General features: G+C 42.4%; 1 protein-coding gene across 2 annotated transcripts in view; it reads left to right on the forward strand.

Moving 5' to 3' along the window:
- RAB3B (RAB3B, member RAS oncogene family) overlaps window positions 1-23,721 on the forward strand; it is a 50,000-nt gene that overhangs the window by 23,653 nt on the left and 2,626 nt on the right. The window contains exons 3-4 of one of the 2 annotated variants that reach the window (XM_035122707.2): window positions 12,564-12,682; window positions 21,070-21,194. In XM_035122707.2, coding sequence (XP_034978598.1) covers window positions 12,564-12,682; window positions 21,070-21,194 — 244 coding nt within the window. The remainder of the gene's footprint in view (window positions 1-12,563; window positions 12,683-21,069; window positions 21,195-23,721) is intronic. The other variant, XM_035122710.2, reaches the window with a different exon arrangement.

Genomic DNA, 23,721 nt, shown 5'->3' on the forward strand with positions numbered 1-23,721 from the left:
GCCATGAAGGGAAAAAGTTCCCCACCCCTATACTAAGTAAATAATATGTGACATGTGGATCCAGCTGCAGGTTTTCATAACCAATACCTCTGAAAATATAAGTTACTTAACATAACTGAGAGGAGACGCTTCTGCATTGCCACCAGAAATCCCAGAGGAGTGTGGGCCGAGTTCATTTATGACCCTCTTGAACATGGGTGAGCTTGGAACATTCTCAGCCAAAATGCCTCATTCCCTCATGAACCACCTTCTGGGGGCTGTGTGCCTGTGGTGGTTGAGGGTGGGATGTGACTCTTACCTTTGTAGGGAGGGCTACGTTCCTGCCATGCCATGCCTACATCTCTCTCCCTTCTCCATCCAAGTCAGCAAAGAGGCATTATAATAGTTGAGGAACACATTCTCTACCTGTCTTTTAAATCAGAACCAGTGAAGGCGGCGAAGGTCCTGTGTGAGTGCCTGGAGGCGGTTGGAGGGTGGATGGCGGCTAACGGATTGAGGTTGAATCCTAACAAGACAGAAGTACTGTTTTTGGGCGACAGGAGGCGGGCAGCTGTGGAGGGGTAACTGTGCCCCTGAAGGACCAGGTGCGCAGCCTGGGAGTCATTTTGGACTCACAGCTGTCCATGGAGGCACAGGTTAATTCCGTGTCCAGGGCGGCTGTCTACCAGCTCCATCTAGACTGAGACCCTACCTGCCCGCAGACTGTCTTGCCAGAGTAGTGCATGCTCTGGTTATCTCCCGCTTGGACTACTGCAATGCGCTCTACGTGGGGCTACCTTTGAAGGTGACCTGGAAACTGCAATTAATCCAGAATGCAGCAGCTAGACTAGTGACTGGAAGTGGCTGCCAGGACCACATAACACCGGTCCTGAGAGATCTATACTGGCTCACAGTACGTTTCCGAGCACAATTCAAAGTGTTGGTACTGACCTTTAAAGCCCTAAACAGCCTCGGTCCTGTATACCTGAAAGAGCGTCTCCACCCCCATCATTCAGCCCGGACACTGAGATCCAGCACCAAGGGCCTTCTGGCGGTTCCCTCACTGCGAGAAGTGAGGTTACAGGGAACCAGGCAGAGGGCCTTCTCGGTAGTGGCACCCGCCCTGTGGAACGCCCTCCCAGCAGATGTCAAGGCAATAAGCAACTATTTTACTTTTAGAAGACAACTGAAGGCGGCCCTGTTTAGGGAAGTTTTTAATGTTTGATGCTGTACTGTTTTTAATATTCGGTTGGAAGCCGCCCAGAGTGGCTGGGGAAACCCAGCCAGATGGGCAGGGTATTATTATTATTATTATTATTATTATTATTATTATTATTATTATTATCCTGGCCAGGCAGGAGCACTTGAAGGCCCAGAGCAAGGCCCAGAGCAAGGCCCATTATTATTATTATTATTATTATTATTATTATTATTATTATTATTATTATTATTATTCTGGCCAGGCAAGAGCACTTGAAGGCCCAGAACAAGGCCCATTAGGGGTATGGCTTGGGGAGAGGAGGCATGGCTTGGTGGATAGAGAGGCCTGTGGGGCCCTTTGGTTCACAACAACTGTTCTTGTCTATATATATTTGGGGCACGTGCATCTCCCAGTCTAATTTAAACCAGCCTTTAGCTTGAAATGAGAAATTTCCCAAACGCTATACAGTGTGGTGCTAAACTGCAAGCAACAGCTATGTTTTCCCTGCAGATATAACTGCTGCCTCTGTTCAGTGGGAATCAATATCCCTTACCTGTTTCAGATAGGTGGCGGCTTGGCATTTTTAAATAAATTAAGGAAAAATATGTCTGTATCTAATACTGCTGTTATGTCTTCCTTTCAGAATGTGAAATGATTACTTACCTAAACATGGTTTGTACTACCCTAGTCACAAACTAATCATTCGCACTGATTGCTTCACCCTCCACACTGCTCATTTCTTGTATATGCTAACAGTTTCCCTTGTGTTTTGGTGCTAAAGAGAAACTGCTGCAGTCATTTCATTTTTTATTTGTATGCCGCCTTTCCACAGTTGAAAACAATGTTCAAGGCGGCTTACAACATGACAAGATTTACACAATTACAAAAGTCACGAACAATAAATAAACCACATCAAAAAATGCACAACCAAATGGAAAACAATTTCCACATAAATCAAAATCTAAAACTAAGAATACAGCATTAATATCAGTTTAAAATGGCATAAATAACAGCAATTTACAACAAAAAACAAACAAAGTCAGATCCTGAATAGAATCAAAATGTGTTTTTGTATCTTGTGGCACAGCGTGCTTTGATAGTGAAGACAGAAAACGGCATCCATTTCAAATTGCTGGGGTTTTAATCCCTGTGTATAACCCCACTTTTCAATCAGTTTAGAAATCAGCATTAAAGAAAGAGCAGCAATCTTACAGTCTGATCCTAAATTCATCTCACGGATGCCAATTCCACTGATATTCAAGGAATTTACCGTATTTCATGGGCGTAGGCAGGGGGGGCAGGAGGGGGCAGCTGCCCCCCCAGAAGCAAAAATAATAATGTATTTTACAGACCATAACCAGCACTTTTCCCCTCCAAAAACTGAAGTGGAAAAGGCTTTGCTTTAGCAAGAGCAGCTAAGTCTCCGCTTGCTGGGGGGGGGCACAGCAGTAACAAAAACACATCAAATAAATAAAGCAAAGTGGCTACCAGTAGTTAAGCAGTTAAGACAATGGAGCATATATCCCCAGGCAAGATTTGATAGCTGACCATTTCACCCTATTGTTCTTAAGTGGGACTTGTTAATGAGCATTCAGGAGCATTAAGAGTTCTATTGGCGATTTAATGAGGGTGCAGACTCAGAGGATTCAATTTGACTAAGGTGGCTCTGCAAGGCTAAAAGGAAGTGAATAAGAAAGGGGGGGCTGTAGCTTTGACAGACACAGTGATGTTTATAAAAAGCATTGGTGTTCCAGTCTGCCCCTCCTCCTGCATCTGTATACTGTAAATCAGGGGTGGCCACCTCCCAAGAGACTCTGATCTACTCAGAGTTTAAAACTGGGGGTGATCTACCCCCTTTTGGGGGGTTCAGGTCAAAGCTGTTGAGTTTTTTTTAAAGGAAGGGAAGCCCTGTTTTTTGGGGTTTAGGTCAAACTTGTTGAGCTTCTTTTAGGAGGGAGGGAGGCCCATTTTTGTTTAGGGCTTCAGGTCATAGTTCAACTTTTTTGAGGGAGGAGGAAAATTTTGGGTGAGCTTTTTTTAGGGGTGCCAGTGACCTACCAGTGATCTACCACAGACATCCAGTGATCTACTGGTAGATCACAATCTACCTGTTGGACGTGCCTGCTGTAAATCAAGCAGAGAGAAAGCTGCTTACAAGGCTCCTGTACATGCAGAGTTCCAGCATCACAGCGTCACCCAGAGGCACCCACAAATATGAGTTATCCCTCTCTCTATTTCTTCCTTCCTTCCCTCCCTCTTCCATCCTTAATAAAATATGGGGGGGCAGATAAGCCCCACATAGAAAGCCCATCAACATGGGGGGATGACTCTTTCAAATACGGTATTTACCAGTAATTGGGGGGGGGAGAGGCACCTAGGCCTCTAGGAGTTGGCTGCTATGCCTAGGAGTAGGACAATTCAAGAAAGCAGAACGATGCATATGGTATGGTAATATATCAATAGAATCGTAGAATTGTAGTCGGAAGGGACCACAAGGGTCATCTAGTCCAACCCGCTGCAATGCAGGATTTTTTTCCTAAGGTGGGGCTTGAACCATGGTTGAAATATTATGCTGATATGCAGCAACGCCTCGGAGCTGTCGTAGCTGCGGCCATGCCTTGCCCCGCCCTCGCCCGCCCTTCCACCCCCTCTTGCCTGCCCGACCCTCCTGTCCTCTTGCTGCAGAGTTCCAGCATCACAGCGTCATCCAGAGACACCCACAAATATGAGTTATCTCTCTATTTCTTCCTTCCTTCCCTCCCTCTTCCATCCTTAATAAAATACGGGGGGGGCAGATAAGCCCCACATAGAAAGCCCATCAACATGGGGGGATGACTCTTTCAAATACGGTATTTACCAGTAATTGGGGGGGGCACCTAGGCCTCTAGGAGTTGGATGCTATGCCTAGGAGTAGGACAATTCAAGAAAGCAGAATGATGCATATGTATGGTAATATATCAATAGAATCATAGAATTGTAGTCGGAAGGGACCACAAGGGTCATCTAGTCCAACCCCCTGTAATGCAGGATTTTTTTCCTAAGGTGGGGCTTGAACCATGGTTGAAATATTATGCTGATATGCAGCAACGCCTCGGAGCCGTCGTGGCTGCGGCCGTGTCTTGCCTCGCCCTCGCCCGCCCTGCCACCCCCTCTCGCCTGCCCGACCCTCCCGTCCTCTCCAGCCAAGCAGGGTAGCCGCCAACGCTACCAGCCCCAGAAGCACAAGGTGGCCGCTGCTGCCACCGCCACGATGTCATCAGGCCCGTTGGCCCTTTAGCCCCGCCCACTTTGTGGCCCCTCCCCTTCTGTGCCTTGGCCCCGCCCCTGAACGACCATGGCTTGCCCCCCCCCTAGTTTTGATCCTGGCTACGCCCCTGCCGTATTTTCATGCATATGTAGGTTTTATGACCCAAATCTGCCCCCACGTATACACACACTTCACTATGTATTCTGTTGTAGTTTTTTTCTTCACAGCACTGTTTCATAAATCCTATAAAATCTGTAACAGGCCAGTAAAGTGATAATCAGTGTCAGAAGATGTTTGAGAAGGAAGCAGCTGTGTTTTCTACCTCACTTGCTGTTTGATCGGCTGAACTGGCAAGCAGTAGCTAATCCCTGCTGTATTTTCAAAGCAGCAGCAGCAGCAGCCCCCACCAAACAACAACAACAACAACTAAAACATTTTCTATGTGATAAGTCAATTTCAGATTTTCATAGCCCAGGTCTGTATTGAGATTACAGAAGTACCTTATACTCACAAGTCACACCCATCCCTTCATTGCCACAGGCCCTATTTTGTACTGATTTTGTGGCATTTAAAATGAGGAAATAGAGGAAACAAGCTACCATTTTGACCAACCTTTCCATGTGACAAAAATGGCCCCCATATCTCCCATGTTGGACCAACCTGTGGCTATATACACATTAGTAGGGGGCGCAAGTGATGCTGTGGTCTAAACCACTGAGCCTCCTTGCTTGATCTCCCTGTGGTTTTGTGAAAATGAATGATTAGTTGTTAGAAGGAGAGAAATCACACAATTAATTCCTTTGAAGTGAAGTGTTTTCAGGAGAGCTAAGCTCTGCACTGACTGACATTTTCTGGTAGTGACCCGGTGGGTGTGGGGTTAATTTGCTGCTGCTGGCAGGTGAAATCAGAAAGCAGCTTTCAAAGTGATTCATAACATCACTTGCTTCTCATAGTAGCCATTGACTCATCCTCCCCTCCCCTGAACATTTCTATTTCTAGGTTGTAGCAGGAACAAAGGTTGACCAGTGCCCACCAACATAATTCTTTGTTGCTAATTTGGTAGAATTCGGTGAGGGCAATGTGGGACATCCAAGTAAAAACTGAATACTTAAAATGTTCCATTTGGTTTGCTGTTTCGTATTATTAGTGTTGTGCATGCTTTGGGTTTTGCAGAGTGCCATGAGCAAAACAGAAACAAAACCCCAACAACAAGTCAATGCTCAGAGGAGCTTTCAATTTACATTTTAAGCATGGGGTGGGGGAAGAGGTCATGGGAGGCAGTAGGGAAGGGAGATGCAAAGGTGGCAAGACATGAGCAAACACAGTTATAAACTGAATGATCGCTGCTGCTGCACTTCAAACAAAAGCAAAGGTGGATTTTGGAAAAATAGAGTGTTGTCCGGTGAAGGGGTCCACAGGGCAAGGAAGGTCACTGTAGAGAGCTCCAGTTGAGCAACTTTTGACAACAAAGGCTAGAAGTGGACTGAGGCCTTCTGAGTCGCAGCTTCCGTTCCATCTCCCTCCATATGAATATCCATTTGTTTTCCCATCTGAGAGAGGACAACCCCTCAAAATGCTAAAGCTATTGCATTCACTTGCCACTTCAGAAGCAAGTGTCATGGACTGACTGGACGCAGAGCAGTGGTGGGAGGCACCAGCTGGGAAACCCCAAAGGGAAGGCGGCTCAGAGCCAGGGGATTGGCAGTGGAACTGCGATGAGTAGTCAGCGAGAGAAAAAGGAACAGACTGGGGGGAGGAGGAGGAGGAGGTATCGGAAGCTGAAGAGGGAGCAGGGTTAGGGAGCAGGAAGAGCCTGTGGTAGAGAACAGTCCAGAATTGGAGGCAGAAGCAGGGGCAGGGCGCCAAGAGGCAGGGTGGAGGCAGGCCACTGAAGAAGCAAGGGAGTTTCCCCCTCTTGCTGTGACCAGCTCCCCTCCCCACTGCGAATGAAGGAATGAAGAAGGTGGAGCAAAGAGAGACAAGACAAAGCAGCCTTAGGCTGCTGGGGAAGGAACCTAGTGGAGGACGCTTAGAGAGCTGTGGGAGGGCAGGGACCTTCAGTTCTCACAACTGCCTCAGTGGGGCAAGACCTACTGGGAAGTGTTCGTGATTTTGGTTTCATTGAATAAAGAGTTAACTTCACTGACACCAGATGTTTTATTGCTGAGCTGCCTCTGACTTTGGCTCCTGACAGCAAGGCATCATGGGAGAGATGAGAATTAAGGGGTGGTTGTGAGTAGTTGGACTTGACCTTCCAACATAAACTAAGTGAAAAACGTACAGTATAGGCTTATGTCGGTCTAGTTATATATACATCTTTCCTGCTAGCACCACAAATGCATGCCCGTCTGCCACTAAGAATCCTTCCTAACAACCCAAGGATTGTTCAAGTGTATGTGTGTGTGTGTGTGTGTGTGTGTGTGTGTGTGTGTGTGTGTGTAGAACTCCTGCTTTTATCCATTCTGTTGCAAGAGTGGCTTGTCCTATTTATCATTTCATTCCCGGCTGCCACAAATGCCTCCTCTTGCGGTAAATGAAGTGTGATTTAAGTGTGTGAATGAAGAATTTCTGAAGTGCTTTCCACTACCTATATGAAGTAGATTCACATCCATCATTTCACTCAAATTATGGGGAAAGTCCTATTTTCAGACCTTTAAAAGTGGACTCTGTGGGATTATCACTAGGGACTGCAAGCTGGTTGATTAATAGGTATGGGATTATTTTAATCAATAAGGGTGAATTTTAATTGGTTGGGATGTCACCACAACAGAGAATTGCAATGAAATGATGAAAGATGGCCTATCTTCCTAACACTGAGTTTAGCATCCTTCAGGATCTCTAAAAAGCACCTATATTGAGGTTTTGGTAAATAAACTTAAAGCAATAAATTAACCAATTCATTGACTGAAAGGCATTCAATTAATCAACTATACTTCTTTAATTGGCAGAAGCCCTAACAGCTGAGCAAAGGTTCACATATATATAACCAAGGTCCACATTCTTTGATTGGATAAATATTCATATCCAAACTGAATGGGACTTCCCGTAAGGCTGTGTACATGGGGGCATTATCTTGCAGCTGGGTCATTCAGATCCATTTTTAATGTATGTGCAAAGAGCACATTAGGGTCAGCACACTTATGTGTTTTCACTCAACACGTTAATTGCATATTCTGCTGCTTGCCATTCACACCAATAGGTGGAGCTCAGCAGAAAATATGCCAAGTTTCATGCCCCCCTCCACCTCTTGCCCCTTGATCACTCCTCCCCTTCCTCTTCCAGTTAGCTTACAGGAGTAAACTGTAGTTTGTTCTTTAAATAACTAAATATTTATTAATTTTTAAACAGAATTGCAAAATATCTGTAATATTAAAAACAAATTGTAGCTACTTGGTGATCTGAGTGGGGCTTATGTGTGTTTAGGGCTTTCTGCAAATTAAGATAATTTTTCTCCCCCAGCCTTTGCCAACTGGTGTCCAACTTCAGCTTAATGAACCTTAGGATTCAGTCATGTTCATGAGAGGAGGGAGAGGAATTAAAATCAGCCCTGAATCTTGCTGTTTTTCCAAACCTCTCCAAGAGTCCCCTGCACATAGCTGCCAAGTTTTCCCTTTTCTCGCGAGGAAGCCTATTCAGCATAAGGGAAAATCCCTTAAAAAAGGGGATAACTTGGCAGCTATGCTCCTGCAGCATTGGAGAGGCTTGCTGGGGTGAGTTAGCGTCTTGGAGATATTTGGGGGAGAATTATGAAAAGAGGCTGGACTGATTAGATTCCTTCCCCTTTTTCAGCAACATAATTGGATCCCAAGGTGCTTTAAGCTGAAGTTGGAGAAGGCTGTGAGAGGAATTACATTAATCTACAGAAAGTCTGGCACACGCGTAACTCCTACATTCAGAGCATTAAGCAGCCCTAAGCATTTGCTTTTATTATTACGGAAGTAGGAGTATGGCAACAAAGGCTGCTTGTTGAAACATCAGCACTATGGATGGGGAGAAATTCGATTGAGTTTGCATTCAAGGGCAAATCTATCAAATTTGCACCTTCTGAAAAATTTCTTGTTGGCTTCTGTCTGTAACAAGAAAATGGAGTGAACTCAAAAAGCTGGAGAATCACAGCACCTGCTGTGTCTGCAGAGACCGGTATCTCATAATTGCTGCCTTCCATGTTGTTTTTGCTGCGTTAGCAACACCAAAGTGATCTCTCTAGGTTGCAAGCTTGGGCAGTGTGCTGTCCTAACGAGAATACCCACCTCTTGGCCTCACTGATGTGGTCCAAAGGAAAGTAGAGCAATACATTTGGCACCAGCTTGGCTGCAGGAGTTGATGGAAGGAGGCAAACTATGTGCCATTCAATCATCTTAGGAACTCCACTCCTTGCTAAAATGTGTACATTCGTCAAAACAGCATACAAAAATGTGTTTATTAGCAGAAAATTGCACTTGAATGCAATGTTGCTAGACCTCAGCTCTCAGCCAGCATGACCAATGGCCAGGGATGATTGGAATTATTCTCCAACCAGAGAGCCACAGGTTCCACCATCCCTGCCTTAAAGCTCTTTTGGCAGTTGCTGAATTTCCTGGCTAAGTTACCTTTCAGTCTCCTTCACCCCCTGGAGTGTGTAGAAGAAAGAGGAGACTTCTCCATTAATCATATTAAATGCATGAAACCTTTTAGAAAGTGGAGCTTGAAAGCCCGTACACTGCCATTTGATTTTTTGAAAAATACCACCAGCACAAACCTGGACACAGCAGGGAAGAAAAGGGGCTGTACACATCAGGTGTGCGCCTTAAAGATAAGGCCCTCGTTTTTTTCTGCTGCTGTTTCAGAGCATCTGTCTGATAGCTGAGAGATGGATGAAATATGTGCAAATGGATTTTTTAAAAAACAAACATGTATTTGTAAACACTTTGAATGTCTGGTCTACATGTTGAACTTTGAGGGGAAACAGATTAAAATGCTGTCAAAGCTTTCTCACTTCTAGGTTGCCAGTTCAGCTGGAGAGCCATCTCAGAAAACAAGACCTTATTGCAGGCATCCCCAAACTTCGGCCCTCCAGATGTTTTGGACTACAATTCCCATCTTCCCCGACCACTGGTCCTGTTAGCTAAGGATCATGGGAGTTGTAGGCCAAAACATCTGGAGGGCCACAGTTTGGGGATGCCTGCCTTATTGTCATAAAACTGCTAAGCAATCTGTTCCAGTAATTCTCAAATATTTTCAAACCATCACCTCTTGAGGCATCGTGAAGGCCAGAAAGATTAATTGCAACCACTTTAAATAACTGTTAGGAAATAGGATTACTGTTTTGGGATGTCCTCAAAAGTGTAATTTTTTCTCTGCATATCCCCCCAACCCCCGAGATCACCTCAAGGTAAAACATATCTGCCTTCAACAGCCAAATGCTAACTGCAGGTCTTCCATTTTACGTTGTCATGAGTAACAACAGGCAGACTGAATTATAATAATAGGTGCCATGTGTGGAAAATTTTCCAGTGGAAACTTAACTTCTTTTACCAGCCACCAGTCCAAAGTGATGTGATTTTTAGGGTATAGCATGGACATTCCTAGTACAACAGATATTGATAGCAATAAGGGGCAAACCTTATCTGAAAACATATTCTTTGTCTTTTGTTTTTAATTTTGAAGTACTGTATTGTTTTTATTGTTTTTCTCTGGAGACATTCAGTGTTTGCTTAGGCACAGAGGTGCTCAGAATAAAATAGGTATGATTAATCCTCAAAGCAAAATAATAATCTCATGAAATGTTTCCCATGGCATGTATATTTCTATCCCTTTCCGTAACCCAATAGGTTATCAGAATTCCCTAGCAGTTTATTGATGAGGTTGGCAGGCTTACACTCAGGAGTGACTGTTTATGGAAGCAAGTAGCTCATTTAACCAGACGTTGGGGAAATAAAGTGGTAGGGAGATGGTGTCGCTCAGATGAATGCTGCTTGTTCTAATGACGCTGCTTCTGCAAATATTACAAGATCTGGAAACCCTACAAATACAATGATAAACAAAGGAGTTGTGGTGCCTTTTGTGATCAGGTGAAGGGCTTGGGGATGCTATAGGACCCGGTCCTGCTTTTTGAAGGGTAGGTTGAGAAGAAAACCCCAAAGTGCTAAAAGGGTTTTCAAGAAATGGGTAACAAAAATCATTTTATTGGGAAACAGAAACAGTGCTGTCGGTTGAGGGGTGAAAGAAAGGCACAATGATTTTCTGTATAATGTTGCTAGGGAGAGAAATCAAAGGAGCAGAGCTGTTTCTATTTGTTTAACACTGGATATTCGCAGACACATACTGAATATACTATTTCGTCAGATATTGCACAAGTGGCACCTAATATGTCTCCTTTAAAAGAGACAAATCAAGGTACAGACAGTGGGTAGGGAATAAGAACATCCCAACTGTAAATACTGAGGCAGTTACCACTACTCTGCAGCTTCAACGATGGCAGAAGCTTGATAGAGATAAAAAGCAAAACCTCTCAGATGCATTAAAACTTGAGCTGCTCACACAATGCTGGACCCCAGGAGCAAGTTATGACCAAGCAGGATAGTACAGGTCCAAAAGCATTTCCCCATGCATGACTATACTTGCCTTCGGGCAAGGGATACAGAACAATTCAAACAAGAGCGAATAGATTAAAAAAACAGTTTCTATCCAAGAGCTATATAACCATCTTAAATGCTGTAACTAAATACAGTGCTGCCTCGCTAGACGAATTTAATTCGTTCCACGGGTCTTTTCTTATAACGAAAAATTCGCCTAGCGAATCCCATAGGAATGCATTGAAATTTTTTTGAATTTTTTTTTGCCCATAGGAACGCATTAATTGAATTTCAATGCATTCCTATGGGAAACCGCAATTCGCTAGACGAATTTTTCGTAAAACGAATTCGTCTAGCGAGGCAACCTCCGCTAGAAAAAACCTTTTGTTAAGTGGAAATTTTGTTAAGCAGGGCATTTGTTAAGTGAGGCACCACTGTACGGTAATATGATCTTGGGGAGTTGTAACGGGTGTGTGTGGCTATAATTGTGTTTTTGTTTTGTTTTTTATGGGATGGCATTCAATTTCATTGTACTATGTACAATGACAATAAATATCCATCTATCTATCATCTATCTAAATATTCTTAGTTAGCACACTCTGCTGTTTGGGTATGGCATTCTGTTTCCCCAGCCAGCATTTGTTTGCATTGAATTGCATTCATTGTTACTTCCCATTCACTCAGTTTGGAGAGGGCGTTTTGGAGCGCTTTGCAATCTCTTTTCATTTTACAATCTCTTTTCATTTTACATTTTCACATGAGGACATTGCCCCTTAATTCATGACTGCCCAGCCAAAAGTCCTGATGGAAATCACTCCCATGCTGCTTTAGCAATACCAATGAAAGCTCCCAATGGTGTCCCATCTCCCTTCCCTAAATCTTTATTCACTGATAATCAGCCTTCAGGTAATAATAATGTTTTTTTAGCTCTATGGTCCAGTCTGAACAGGGCTGATTTTTCAGTGCTCTAGTCATGTTTTTATCCTGTGCAAAACCTATAGATGCAAAATGCCAATACAGTGGTACCTCAGGTTAAGAACGTACAGTTATTAGTTCTGGAGTTTCATTCTTAACCTGAAACTGTTCTTAACCTGAGGTACCACTTTAGCTAATGGGGCCGCCGCCACCGTACGATTTCTGTTCACATCCTGAAGTAAAGTTCTTAACCCGAGATACTATTTCTGGGTTAGTGGAGTCTGTAACCTGAAGCGTCTGTAACCTGAGGTACCACTGTACAGAAATGACTTGAGAGGATTCCAAGAAACAACACTTTTTGACAAAGGTCTGATTAGGTTCTTTGTTGTGCAAGGTTTTATTATATCTATTATTTAGTATTGTAATAATACCTTTGTAATTTGTTTGTTGTTGTTTTCCATTTCCATATTGTATGGAAGCTGGTTTAGAAATCCTTAAAGCAATCAACCAACCAATGACCACATTAAGGACTGAAGTGTGGCAGGCCCTCTGCTGTTTGTGGCAGACAGAGCATACAATAAAATCATGCTGATAAGATCAATGGGATTATGCTGTTTTCAGCAAGAGTCCTTGATGCCTAATGCTTCTGTTTCTTGTCGTTGTTTAGGATACTGCTGGACAAGAAAGGTACAGGACAATTACCACTGCCTATTATCGAGGAGCAATGGGATTTATCCTTATGTACGATATTACTTGTGAAGAATCCTTCACTGCTATTCAGGACTGGTAGGAACAGATGATTGTTACTTTCTGTAATGGTTTCATTTTCCAGTTACCATGCAATCCACTGTGCATGGTGTAGTGTGGTGTAGTGCCAGTGTGGTGTAGTGGTTAAGAGCGGTAGACTCGTAATCTGGGGAACCGGGTTTGCGTCTCCACTCCTCCACATGCAGCTGCTGGGTGACCTTGGGCTAGTCACACTTCTTTGAAGTCTCTCAGCCCCACTCACCTCACAGAGTGTTTGTTGTGGGGGAGGAGGGGAAAGGAGATTGTTAGCCACTTTGAGACTCCTTCGGGTAGTGATAAAGCGGGATATCAAATCCAAACTACTACTCCTCCTCCTCCTCCTCCTCCTCCTCCTCTTCTTCTTCTTCTTCTCTCAGTGATCAACTCACACCACATCTTATAAGAGGAAAGAAGGAAGCTCAAGAGCTTAACAAAACATAATCACAATCAAATTATTAATACTACTATTAATTACTCTGCCTGAGTCTATAAAAAATGCACACGCACAACTTAAAAAGTTTCTAGCCCAGTCCTGCATTTGTTGTCTCATAAATAGCTGCCAATGAATTTAGTAGACCTGATACTTCATCATGAGTAAATATGCACAAGATTTCAGCCTTATTCTCAAAGATGCTCCATTACTGCACATCAGGACTGTTTTTCCGCCCTGGAGCAATTTTTCAGCCAAATTATTCTACTGATGGCATTAATTGCCAAGCCCGAAGTTCATTTCACAATGTCAGTGAACATCAGTCCCATCTAATGTTTATTTATGAGATCTCAGTGTCATTCCAATTATGCAGAAAGCTTATGTATCACCAGAAGCTATACATCACTTTACCATCTGTGTGACAGTACGTGGTCCAACCTTCAAACATTGCAACAACCTTTCTAGAAAAAAAACAATTCTCATTCTAACCATCTGATTTTGATCCAGTGTAGCTGATTAGATGTAAAATTCAGAGGGAGAAGCATGTCATATACCGCTGGTCAAAAAGCTTGGAACCAGCCAAGACCCTGCTTACAGGATCTCTCAGATGACTAGCCCTTATAGCAAAATACATTCAGCCTAAACATCTTGAGCTAGGTTCCTTAAAGTACCAAAACAAGGCTGCAATCCTAATTAATCTTACCTGGGAGTAAGACCCATCAAATTTCATTAAGACTTACTTCTGGGTAAATACAGATGGGATTGTGCTGTTAGACATCAGTAGCCAGATCAAAGGAGCTTGCCTTCTGTGCTATCATACTCGCCAACCAAGAACAGCAGCATTTGTCTTGCTCTCTGCTGCATGTGAATGCCACCAGTGTAGCTGGCCAGGAGATGCTGTAGCTCAGGGGTCCCCAAACTTACCCGGCTTTGGGCCAGATGCCCGTCGTGCCGATTGCGTGGTGGGCCGGAGGGTGGGGGAGCGCGCGCGGGGGCGTGGGAGCACGTGGCTGTGCGCGCACATGCGCAAACGCTATTTCTGGCACACTCCTGACCTGGAAATAGCTTGTGCGCATGTGCAGAAGCCTCCTCCGACCGGGAAGTACACCGGAAATGACGCTTGTGTGTGAGCACAAGCTATTTCCGTCGCTTTTCCGGGTCGGAAGTCGGCAGCCGCGCCAGTAAGAGCGGGCAGCGGCAGTGGGCAGAAGAGGTCCCCGGGGGCCGCATAAAAGAGCCTCGGGGGCCGTATGTGGCCCCCGGGCCGTAGTCTGGGGACCCCTGCTGTAGCTGATTTACACATCTGTCAAATGACACAAGTAAAAATGGCAGAGAAATCCAATGCAGTTTGCATTAAAAGACAAACATACCTAATTTGCATTTCATGAAACAATATGCAAACTGAAACACAGCCATCCTTCAGCCAAAAGGGAAAATGCATATACTAGGGGGAAGTGTGCATAAATAGGAGCTAGGGGGAAATAAGATTAAAAATGCAATTATGGTAAATGAAAGGAAATTGCTTGCAAATGTGTGTATGGCAAAATTATATATACCGGTATAATGTACATATTAGGAAAAATATGCACTAAAAGACTATTTTTCATGAGGGCTTCTACTAATATATGCATTTGTATGCACACTTTACTGTACTATATGCATTTTGCACATGTTACTTGACTGGAGAAGTGTATTGCAAAAGTTAGAAAAGTATTTATATATTAATGGCTGTATTTCACTTTGTGTATTACTTTGGAAAGTGCAAATTTGGTTGATTCACCTCCAAATATGAACTGAATGAAATTTGTTTCCCATCCCTACCTGGGAATAAGCCACACGGACAATGAGACATATATAGGATTACTGTTTTAATGGAGTCAATCAACTTTGGCAGACAGTAGTACATATGCATTACACTAAGAAAACTTGACTATTAGTCTATTTCCCCAACTCTCTTCTAGCACAAAAAAAGCCAGTTCAAATGAGAAAAGTGTCTGCTTGCTGGCAAACTGTTTTTTTCCCCTTATAGGGTTGCCACATTGTTTTAAAATTCCTCTGACTTTTAAAACACCTTTGTATATAAAGACAAAAATTCAACAAGTGCAGCTTACCCCATCATGGAGAAGCAGATGGTGAAAGTACACCCATTGAATTTCTGCCTATCAGGCAGCTGTTAATGATATGGGAACCAGAAAAAGTAGCAACTCTGTCTCTGTGACTGCCATTATAACACTTCCCAAGAAGCTGAGAGCCTTTTCTCCTTTAAATCACACCTCCTTGTAATAATTATTCCACACAGCACAGTAGCAGCTCTAATTAGAGCTATGGCTTTCATTAAATGAGAAATATTTTTCTTGTAGTTCAGTTGTACTATGTCAGTTAGGATGAAGTGATCACTGCCCTCTCTAATGCATGCAGACAGAGTCAAGCCTTCCCCATTAGTCGGTATAATAGGATCACTCTGGGTCAGAAATACACCGTGCAACATTATTTGAAGCCTATGCCTATGTAATCTACAAAACACTATTGCTTATAATCAAATTCAAGACATTTTAGGGTAGATTTTGTTTACTGTGTCTCCATCATGTGACAATTGGGGGGGTAGGGAAGAGAACTTTCTGCAGTAAGCTCTACCCCAGGCATCCCCAAACTTCGGCCCTCCAGATGTTTTGGACTACAATTCCCATCTTCCCCGACCACTGGTCCTGTTAGGTAGGGATCATGGGAGTTGTAGTGCAAAACATCTGGAGGGCCGCAGTTTGGGGATGCCTGCTCTACCCATTTCAATTGAAATGTAACATTAAGGGCCAGTCTTAATACTGCACTGCTGTATACACTTTTCAGGAGATAAATCCCATTGAATTCAGTGGGATTTGCCATTGAGTAGATAAGGGACCCAGGTGGCGCTGTGGTTAAACCACTGAGCCTAGGGCTTGCTGATCGGAAGGTCGGCGGTTCGAATCCCTGTGACGGGGTGAGCTCCCATTGCTTGGTCCCAGTTCCTGCCAACCTAGCAGTTCGAAAGCACGTCAAAGTGCAAGTAGATAAATAGGAACCGCTACAGCGGGAAGGTAAACGGCGTTTCCATGTGCTGCTCTGGTTCGCCAGAAGCGGCTTTGTCATGCTGGCCACATGACCTGGAAGCTATACGCCGGCTCCCTCGGCCAATAATGCGAGATGAGCGCGCAACCCCAGAGTCGGTCACAACTGGACCTAATGGTCAGGGGTCAGGGGTCCCTTTACCTTTACCTAGATATGAATAGGACTGTGCTGTTATTAGAGGTGGTGGAGGGAATTCAGTTCAGATTGCATTTAAAGGTAAACCCACCTACCGTAATTCACACTTTCAGAAACAACATGCAGACCAAAGGGAAGTGGTTGATTATTTAAAAATAAATGCAAAAACCTGCAAGGCAAAAATGAGTCTGAGGCTAAAGCATCCTGAGTGTTTATAGGACACACACTTCACAAGTAGCGCCTCTTGCTCTATAAAGTTAAAATGTGTGCAGTCAGTTTTCAAGATGTGCCAAACATCACGGTTTCTTCCAGAGCCAGAAAAGCATATGATACGAATGAATAATGGCAAAGGCCAAATTCATTTCTCAGTTTCATCATCTTGTCATTCTGTGGAAGTGACTTGAGATTGTGCAGGCAAGGGCAACTATTGCTCGCAGCTTATTTCTCCTCTCTCAAGTGCCAGCTTCCTTTCCTTGCATGACTATGCAGCGCTCTTGTCTCCACATGTACAAGATTTTGTAAAGAGATGGTTGCAAATCCCAGAAGGAACAGAAGGCTGGCTGACACCTAAGGCAGTGGGGATAAATAGATAAATAAAATCTAAAAACACTTCACTAACCAAAAGCCAGCAGGGGACCTATCAAACCAACTTTGAAAACACAGCCTTCTAAGTAACTTTGGAAAACATCTACACATTTTGCCTATACAGTATATAAGAAAAAATTCTGCAAGCTATTTGAGAGAACTCACACAGTTTGCTATCTCCTGTGATGTGAGCTTTTTAATGGCTTTGTAAGAGATTGCCATATGTCCTTGAAAAAAATCTATCGTTTCAGAGCTAAAACATTAAAAGCCTGTAAATTAGCTGGTGCACTCTTGTATGATTTAACTTAATTTGTTTCCGATAAATCAAGGGAGCACACTTTGAGAAAAAGAAGGGATGGAAATTTTAAGCCATTATGAAGCAAAACATTTCTTTTGAAATGACTATTGTATTGAAGACAGTTTTTTTTAAAAAAAAATGGAGGCAGGTGGCTTGCATACAATTTTATGGATTAACGCCTTGTGAAGGAATGTGTGATGGTGCCGAAATAAAAAACAAAGCATGCTATAGCTGATGTGTTAAACCAGATTGGAATCAGAAAAGAGAAACAAAAGCAGTATTATCTATACAGGTATATAAAGTATTGCTTTTTGAATGGCAAATAGAGATTCTACAGCAAAGTGGCAGATCAAAGGATCATATAATTGTAGAGCTGGAAGGGACTCTGAGGGTCATATAGTCTAACCCCTGCAATGCAGAAATCTCAACTAAATGACAGATGCCCATCCAACCTCTGCTTGAAAACCTCCTTAGTTAGAATCTCCGTTCTTGAATGCATTGGTCCAGGTGCTGGGCAGCAGTCATTCATTCAGTTCCATTCTGAATGAGCCTACCCAAAGTATACAGAAGGAGGGGATGAATTGCAATTTTCAAATCAAAAGAAATACACGTGTGTGAGGAATTCAGAATTTGTCAGGTTCTATCAGTTTTAGGTTGTTTCCACAGCAGTCATTCAACTGGAACATAGCCATTCATTCATTCATTCAGTTCTTAAAGAGCAGACATGGTAAGGGAGCAATCCTAAGGAACCTCAGATGCTGGCCAGTGAGCCACAATATACAGTGGTGCCTCGTAAGACGAATTCAATTCGTTCCGTAAGTCAATTCGTTTTGCGAAAAATTCGTCTTGCAAATCGCGGTTTCCCATAGGAATGCATTGAAACTTCTTTTTTTGCCCATAGGAACGCATTAATTAAATTTCAATGCATTCCTATGGGAAACCGCGATTCGCAAGACGAATTTTTCGCAAAACGAATTCATCTTGCGAGTCACCATCAGATCGCAAGATGCATTCGTCTTGCGAAAAATTCGCCTTGCAGGGCATTCGGCTTGCGAGGTACCACTGTAGTGGTGCCACCACCTCACATGGAGAGAGAGGTCTGTTGGTAGGCTGGCATTTTGCCCCAGACCCTCCCACCCCCTACCCCCGCCTGCATGGCATCAGAAAGTTTATGGGCATAGATGTACCTGAAGAGAATATGGGCATTGGTGTTCCTGCCCATGATAGAACCCGAAGAGCATTCTGGAGGCAAGTCAGTGGTGGTCTTGAATCACCTTAGGATCCTAACCCCCTCATTTCTTCTATAGGATTGCAGCAGGGGGAGGGGAACACACCACAGATATTTGATGTTAATGACACTTTGCAGATTGCTGAAAGTGTGAAGATGATCTTGGCATTCTGGTTTTCAAGCTGTATTTGAAAACTATCACAGCTGGCTCTTTTTAGATTAGCTGCCACAAATTCTGTTCCGCAGCAGAGTTTATTTAAGGTAAGCTTTGCCATCCATCACAGAGCATCCTGCCTTGTGAATATTCATGGACTAACTGACTGACATTGCTTTTGGTATGAGAGGCATGACGTGGGCTGTCCAGAAGTAATTAAACATTGTCAGGAATTAATCGGAAGGTGGTGGTTGCTTCTGAATCAGAAATCAGGCTCCACAGGCATAATCCATCAGCAGTCTTACTGGTGTAAGCTTTGTTGAAATAAATGGGAAAATGGAGATACAGGGGGATAGGATTGCCATATTTCAAACAGTGAAAATTGTTGAGCTTTTTTTAGCAAAATTGCAAAAATAAATAAAATTTTTAATGCAATTTTTGAGCTATTCTTTTGAAAAAACGGCACTGCCAACATTTCCCTACAGGGGATATGCTGAGTGGATTGAGCTCCATATCACTGAGAGTGATATATCCAAGAATAACATTAAATACTATTGAGGAAATGTGTGCATTGTGTGTTCGGAGACTACCACATATAGTAGTAAACAACATTTACCTAAACTAAAGATTCAGGACAGACAAAAGTGCATAATTAAACTTTGACATTTACTCCCACAAGATGTAGTGATGACCACAAACTTGGATGGCTTTAAAAGAGGATAAAGCTATTTCATGTAGAACAGGTATAGGCAAACTCAGCCCTCCATATGTGTTGGGACTACAACTCCCATCACCCCTAGCTAACAGGACCAGTGGTCAGGGATGATGGGAGTTGTAGTCCCAAAACATCTGGAGGGCCGGTTTCGGTGGAAAGTGGAAACGTAACCACATTCCCTTTTTACATTTTTTAAAATATATATAGAAGATATGGTTAATTGATAGCAATGAATTTGGGATGAAGATGATTCATCAATTTTATATCTACTAGCTCCCCCTGCTGGATTTGGGATGCTTTGGTTTGTTTCTTTGGCCACAGATTCATTCCAAAGCCAAAACTGTGCTGAGAGGTGCTGCATTTCTATTTAAATTATAGCAATTTCTTTCTAAATTTGAATTGATACATATAAATTAGCACAGACAAATTTCATTCAAATATTTGTCTTTTGCAGTCTCTTTTGGTGATAAGATTCCTCTCTCTTTTTTTGGATGTGCATATGTAACCACCCTAAATTTATGTAGAAATGTTGTTAAATTATTAACATTTTTAATTGATTAATCTCAGATTAGTTAGTTAATTAAAGGGATACCAAAATGTCAGTGGATTGCTAGATGGAAAGGCCACCTTTAATATTTTCATTTCACTTCTTCATTCTAGCGGAAATGAACAGCTTCAAAAATAAACAAGTGAGCCATTAATTTGGAACTTTAACTAAAAAATGTGTTGGTTAATATACTAAACAAAATTGCCAGAGCAATTCTAACCATCCTATTGAATTCAATAGGGCTTCTTCCCAGGTGACTGGGGTTAGGATTGCAGCTTAATGAAAGCTTATGATTGTTTTTAAAAAGGTGCAGCTTCAAGATATTTTCATACAACCTAGGACAAATCCTTGAAACTGATCTAGAAAGCACTGATGCTACTGTGACTGACCTATAAACTCCAAATTCCCAGAAACACAAGTTAAAATGAATGGGATCAATAAGTAGTCACTGGCAAGCTATAATGCATTTGTGTGCGTGTGTGCGCATATGTGAACAAAACATGGAATATTAGGCACATCTGGAAGCTCTGATCTAGTTTCAGCTGAAGATGGACTGCTCCCCACTTTGAAAAATCTTACAAGAACGCCTGAGTTCAATATACAGGCTACTTTTATTGATAATTATGAGCTTTCCTAACTAAACTATAGCCTTCAGGTGCAGAACTGGAAGTGTCAGAAGCAAGCAGCTCAGCTGAAGGCAATCAATTTTGGTATATCTTTTTTCAACGAACACTTTTCCATATTATATTCCTTAAAACAGGGATCAGCAAACACACCAGTGGTGTGCTGTGAAATTTTTCATAGGGGAACAGTTAGGATCAGAGGCACCAGCCTGTGAGGGCCATTGGGCGGTGTGTGTGTGTGTGTCGCACACATGAACCTCTGGCCCTAAGCCCAGCAGAAGTTTCCCAGGCTTTGGGAAGGAGGCGCCAGGCTTTAATAGTTTAATTTAGCGAGATCATTGAAGAGACTAGCACTGACTGCACACCACTGAAAAGCACAAAGGTTTTGGCTAAAAATTTTCATTGAAATTCCTAAATTGGGATGATTGCATTGCTTTTGCAAAATCAACAATTTGTTAACTGTCGATATTGTCTTTGTGTTTTATCATTTGGGAGTGGAGGTTTAGTGCATTCACACTGTGACACATTATTGGCTACTACTCTGACCGCAAATTCTTTCTTCTCCCACAGGGCTACTCAAATAAAGACCTACTCCTGGGATAATGCCCAAGTCATTCTGGTTGGAAACAAATGTGACATGGAGGATGAGAGAATCGTTCCTTTTGAAAAGGGAAAACATCTGGCTGATCAGTTGGGTACATGTTAACCTTTCTCTTTTTTTGATCCCTTCTCCCTCCAGTTATAAGCAGGGATGGGGAACCAATGGCCCTCCAGATGTTGTTGGATTCCAACTCCCATCAGTCCCAGCCAGCATGACCAATGGTCAAGGATGATGGAAGTTGTAGTCCATTATCATCTTGAGGGCTAGGTTCTGTATCCCTTAGTTGTATCCTAATTGCACCCTCATCTACTTTCTCCAGATAAATGGGTTTTAATATTTATTTATTATTTATGTAATTTTACTTACTAATTAAATGAGTGTAACAGCGTTCACCTGAAGATCCCAGGGTGGTTAACAGCATAAAAAATACAGAATAAAAACACAAAATACAGAATAGAAACAAGAAAAACAAAACAAACCAATAACCCCCCCCCCCACAAGGACATTTAAAAGGACATAGACTGTTAATAAGCCCATTTACTATTCCTCTCTGTTTAGCCTGCTGTCTCAGTTGCAGTGAAAAATGTGGTCAATGTTGAACTACAATCCAACTGCAGGTCTAATAGGCTTCTCTGTGTGGAATGGGGAGGGGCGCCATCTTGCCTTTTGCCTCAGACAGTAAAATGTCTTGGTCCAACCCTGCCTGCTACCCAACTGAACTGAGTTGAACTGTAAGCTAAATGTCCCATTTGGTCCCGGCTGAACCTTTTGCTGCCTATCTTTTTTCCTTTGGGCACATGTCCTTTGGTATGTCACTACTGTCAAGTTCTGTTAGCTGGATGTTTGCTCCGATTCCTGTGTGACTTGCTCTCTGTATAGGTGTGAGTGTGCAGGAGGGGTGAGTTTTGTCATGTTTGGATCTGGTTTTGGATATTGACTGGCTGGATATTGGTAATTCCAGTATTCCTAGGGAGTGAAGAGTGCAGAATGAGTTAAAAAAACACACCATACAGTACTGTTGTTTTGCTGGCTTTCAAGTGTCGTGGTTGAGTGATGGAGGCTGAATGGCTGTTTTGAGATATGTCCTTGGGAGTGATGGCATCACGAGAGACTGAGTGTGTGAAAGAGAGAATAAAATAAACTGTGGGATATGAATGTTTGTGGGTGTTATGAGTGATGTGTGACCTCATACCCTATTATTTATACTCTCAGTGTTGTCAAGAGAGCAGCTGAACAAGGCTCAACCAGAGAGCCTTATGGCTCAGTGAGAGAGCATCCACAGTCTTAGCCTGACACTCTAATTACTGGAGGCTTTCAGACAGAGGTATAATGTTGCAGTGCTTTCATTTATATACCACAGACAGGTCATTAGCAGGAGGCTTTTTAATGTATTGTATTTTCAGTGAAAATGATGAATCTGGATTCAATTGAGGTGGGCAAGGGTGGCATGCTGTGTAGGCACTGTGAAAAACTTGTATGAATGACCAGTACCAATACTAATATAAACACCTGTCTGGAAGCATCAGTTATCTTTCTGCTGCTACTATTTGCAGCAGACGCACAGCTTTGTTCGTCAAATAGTTGGGAGCACTGGGAGCTGTTCTGAGCTTCACAGCAGTGAGGATTAGAAGTACCCAGGCATGCATAAAATACAATTTTCCTCATTTAGCTTTTCATTGGTTGGTGTGTTAACACTGATAGTTCATTTCAAACAACTGGTCTGTTGAAGCAGCCCTGTTAATAACCTTATGGAATTATTTCAGTTAAGTCATTCCATTTCCCCTTCTTAGTAGTTGACATACGAATCAGCGTGATATTCAACATTCAAATTACTATGACAGTTAACACTGCTCATAATTTCTCAGCGGTGTATTTTGTTCTGACTCTTCCTTATATACCTTCTCAGATTTTTAGAACATCAAGAAGTATATCAAACACCTGATTAAGAGCATTCCAAACAGCTCTGGAGTGTAAACATTTGCTTTTTTGTAAGAAGAGTTATCAGTGTGTTTATGGAAATTCCTTAATTTATTCAAACCTCTCATGTTGAACCCAGTTCTCAGCTCCCGAATCTTCACCTCTGACAGCACGGTTAAAAACAAAGGACCACAATCAACATTTTTTCCTAATTTTAGCTGGTTCCTGTATATGACTTTATGATTACCAAGCTGATATTATCTATTGCTCTGCCACTACCTGCATCCAGACATTATAAGACAGCAATATTTTAAAAGTGTTTTGTAAGCTTTAAATATTGGTAGTAGTAGTTATAGGCTTTTTTTGTAGGCTTCAATGTCTGATTTAGTATTAAGATTTGTTTATTTTAATATGTGAATAGAGCTATGTATTTAATATTTGATGTGTTAAAATTATAAAATGTTTTTTTATAAAAAAGGGCAAGGAAAAAATGCAATACTGTACATAGAAAAGAATAAAAACAAACCCACCCCCAAAGACTATACAATACAACACACATCAACTAAATCAGTCCACCTAATCTGAGGACCATTTACATACCCAATCTATATATATATATATATATATATATATATATATATATATATATATATAAATGTAAACTGACCATGTTTGTTTGTCTCCACTTTTCACCAAAATCACTT

This window comes from Zootoca vivipara, chromosome 7, assembly GCF_963506605.1.
Source record: "Zootoca vivipara chromosome 7, rZooViv1.1, whole genome shotgun sequence".
Lineage (NCBI taxonomy): Eukaryota > Metazoa > Chordata > Lepidosauria > Squamata > Lacertidae > Zootoca > Zootoca vivipara.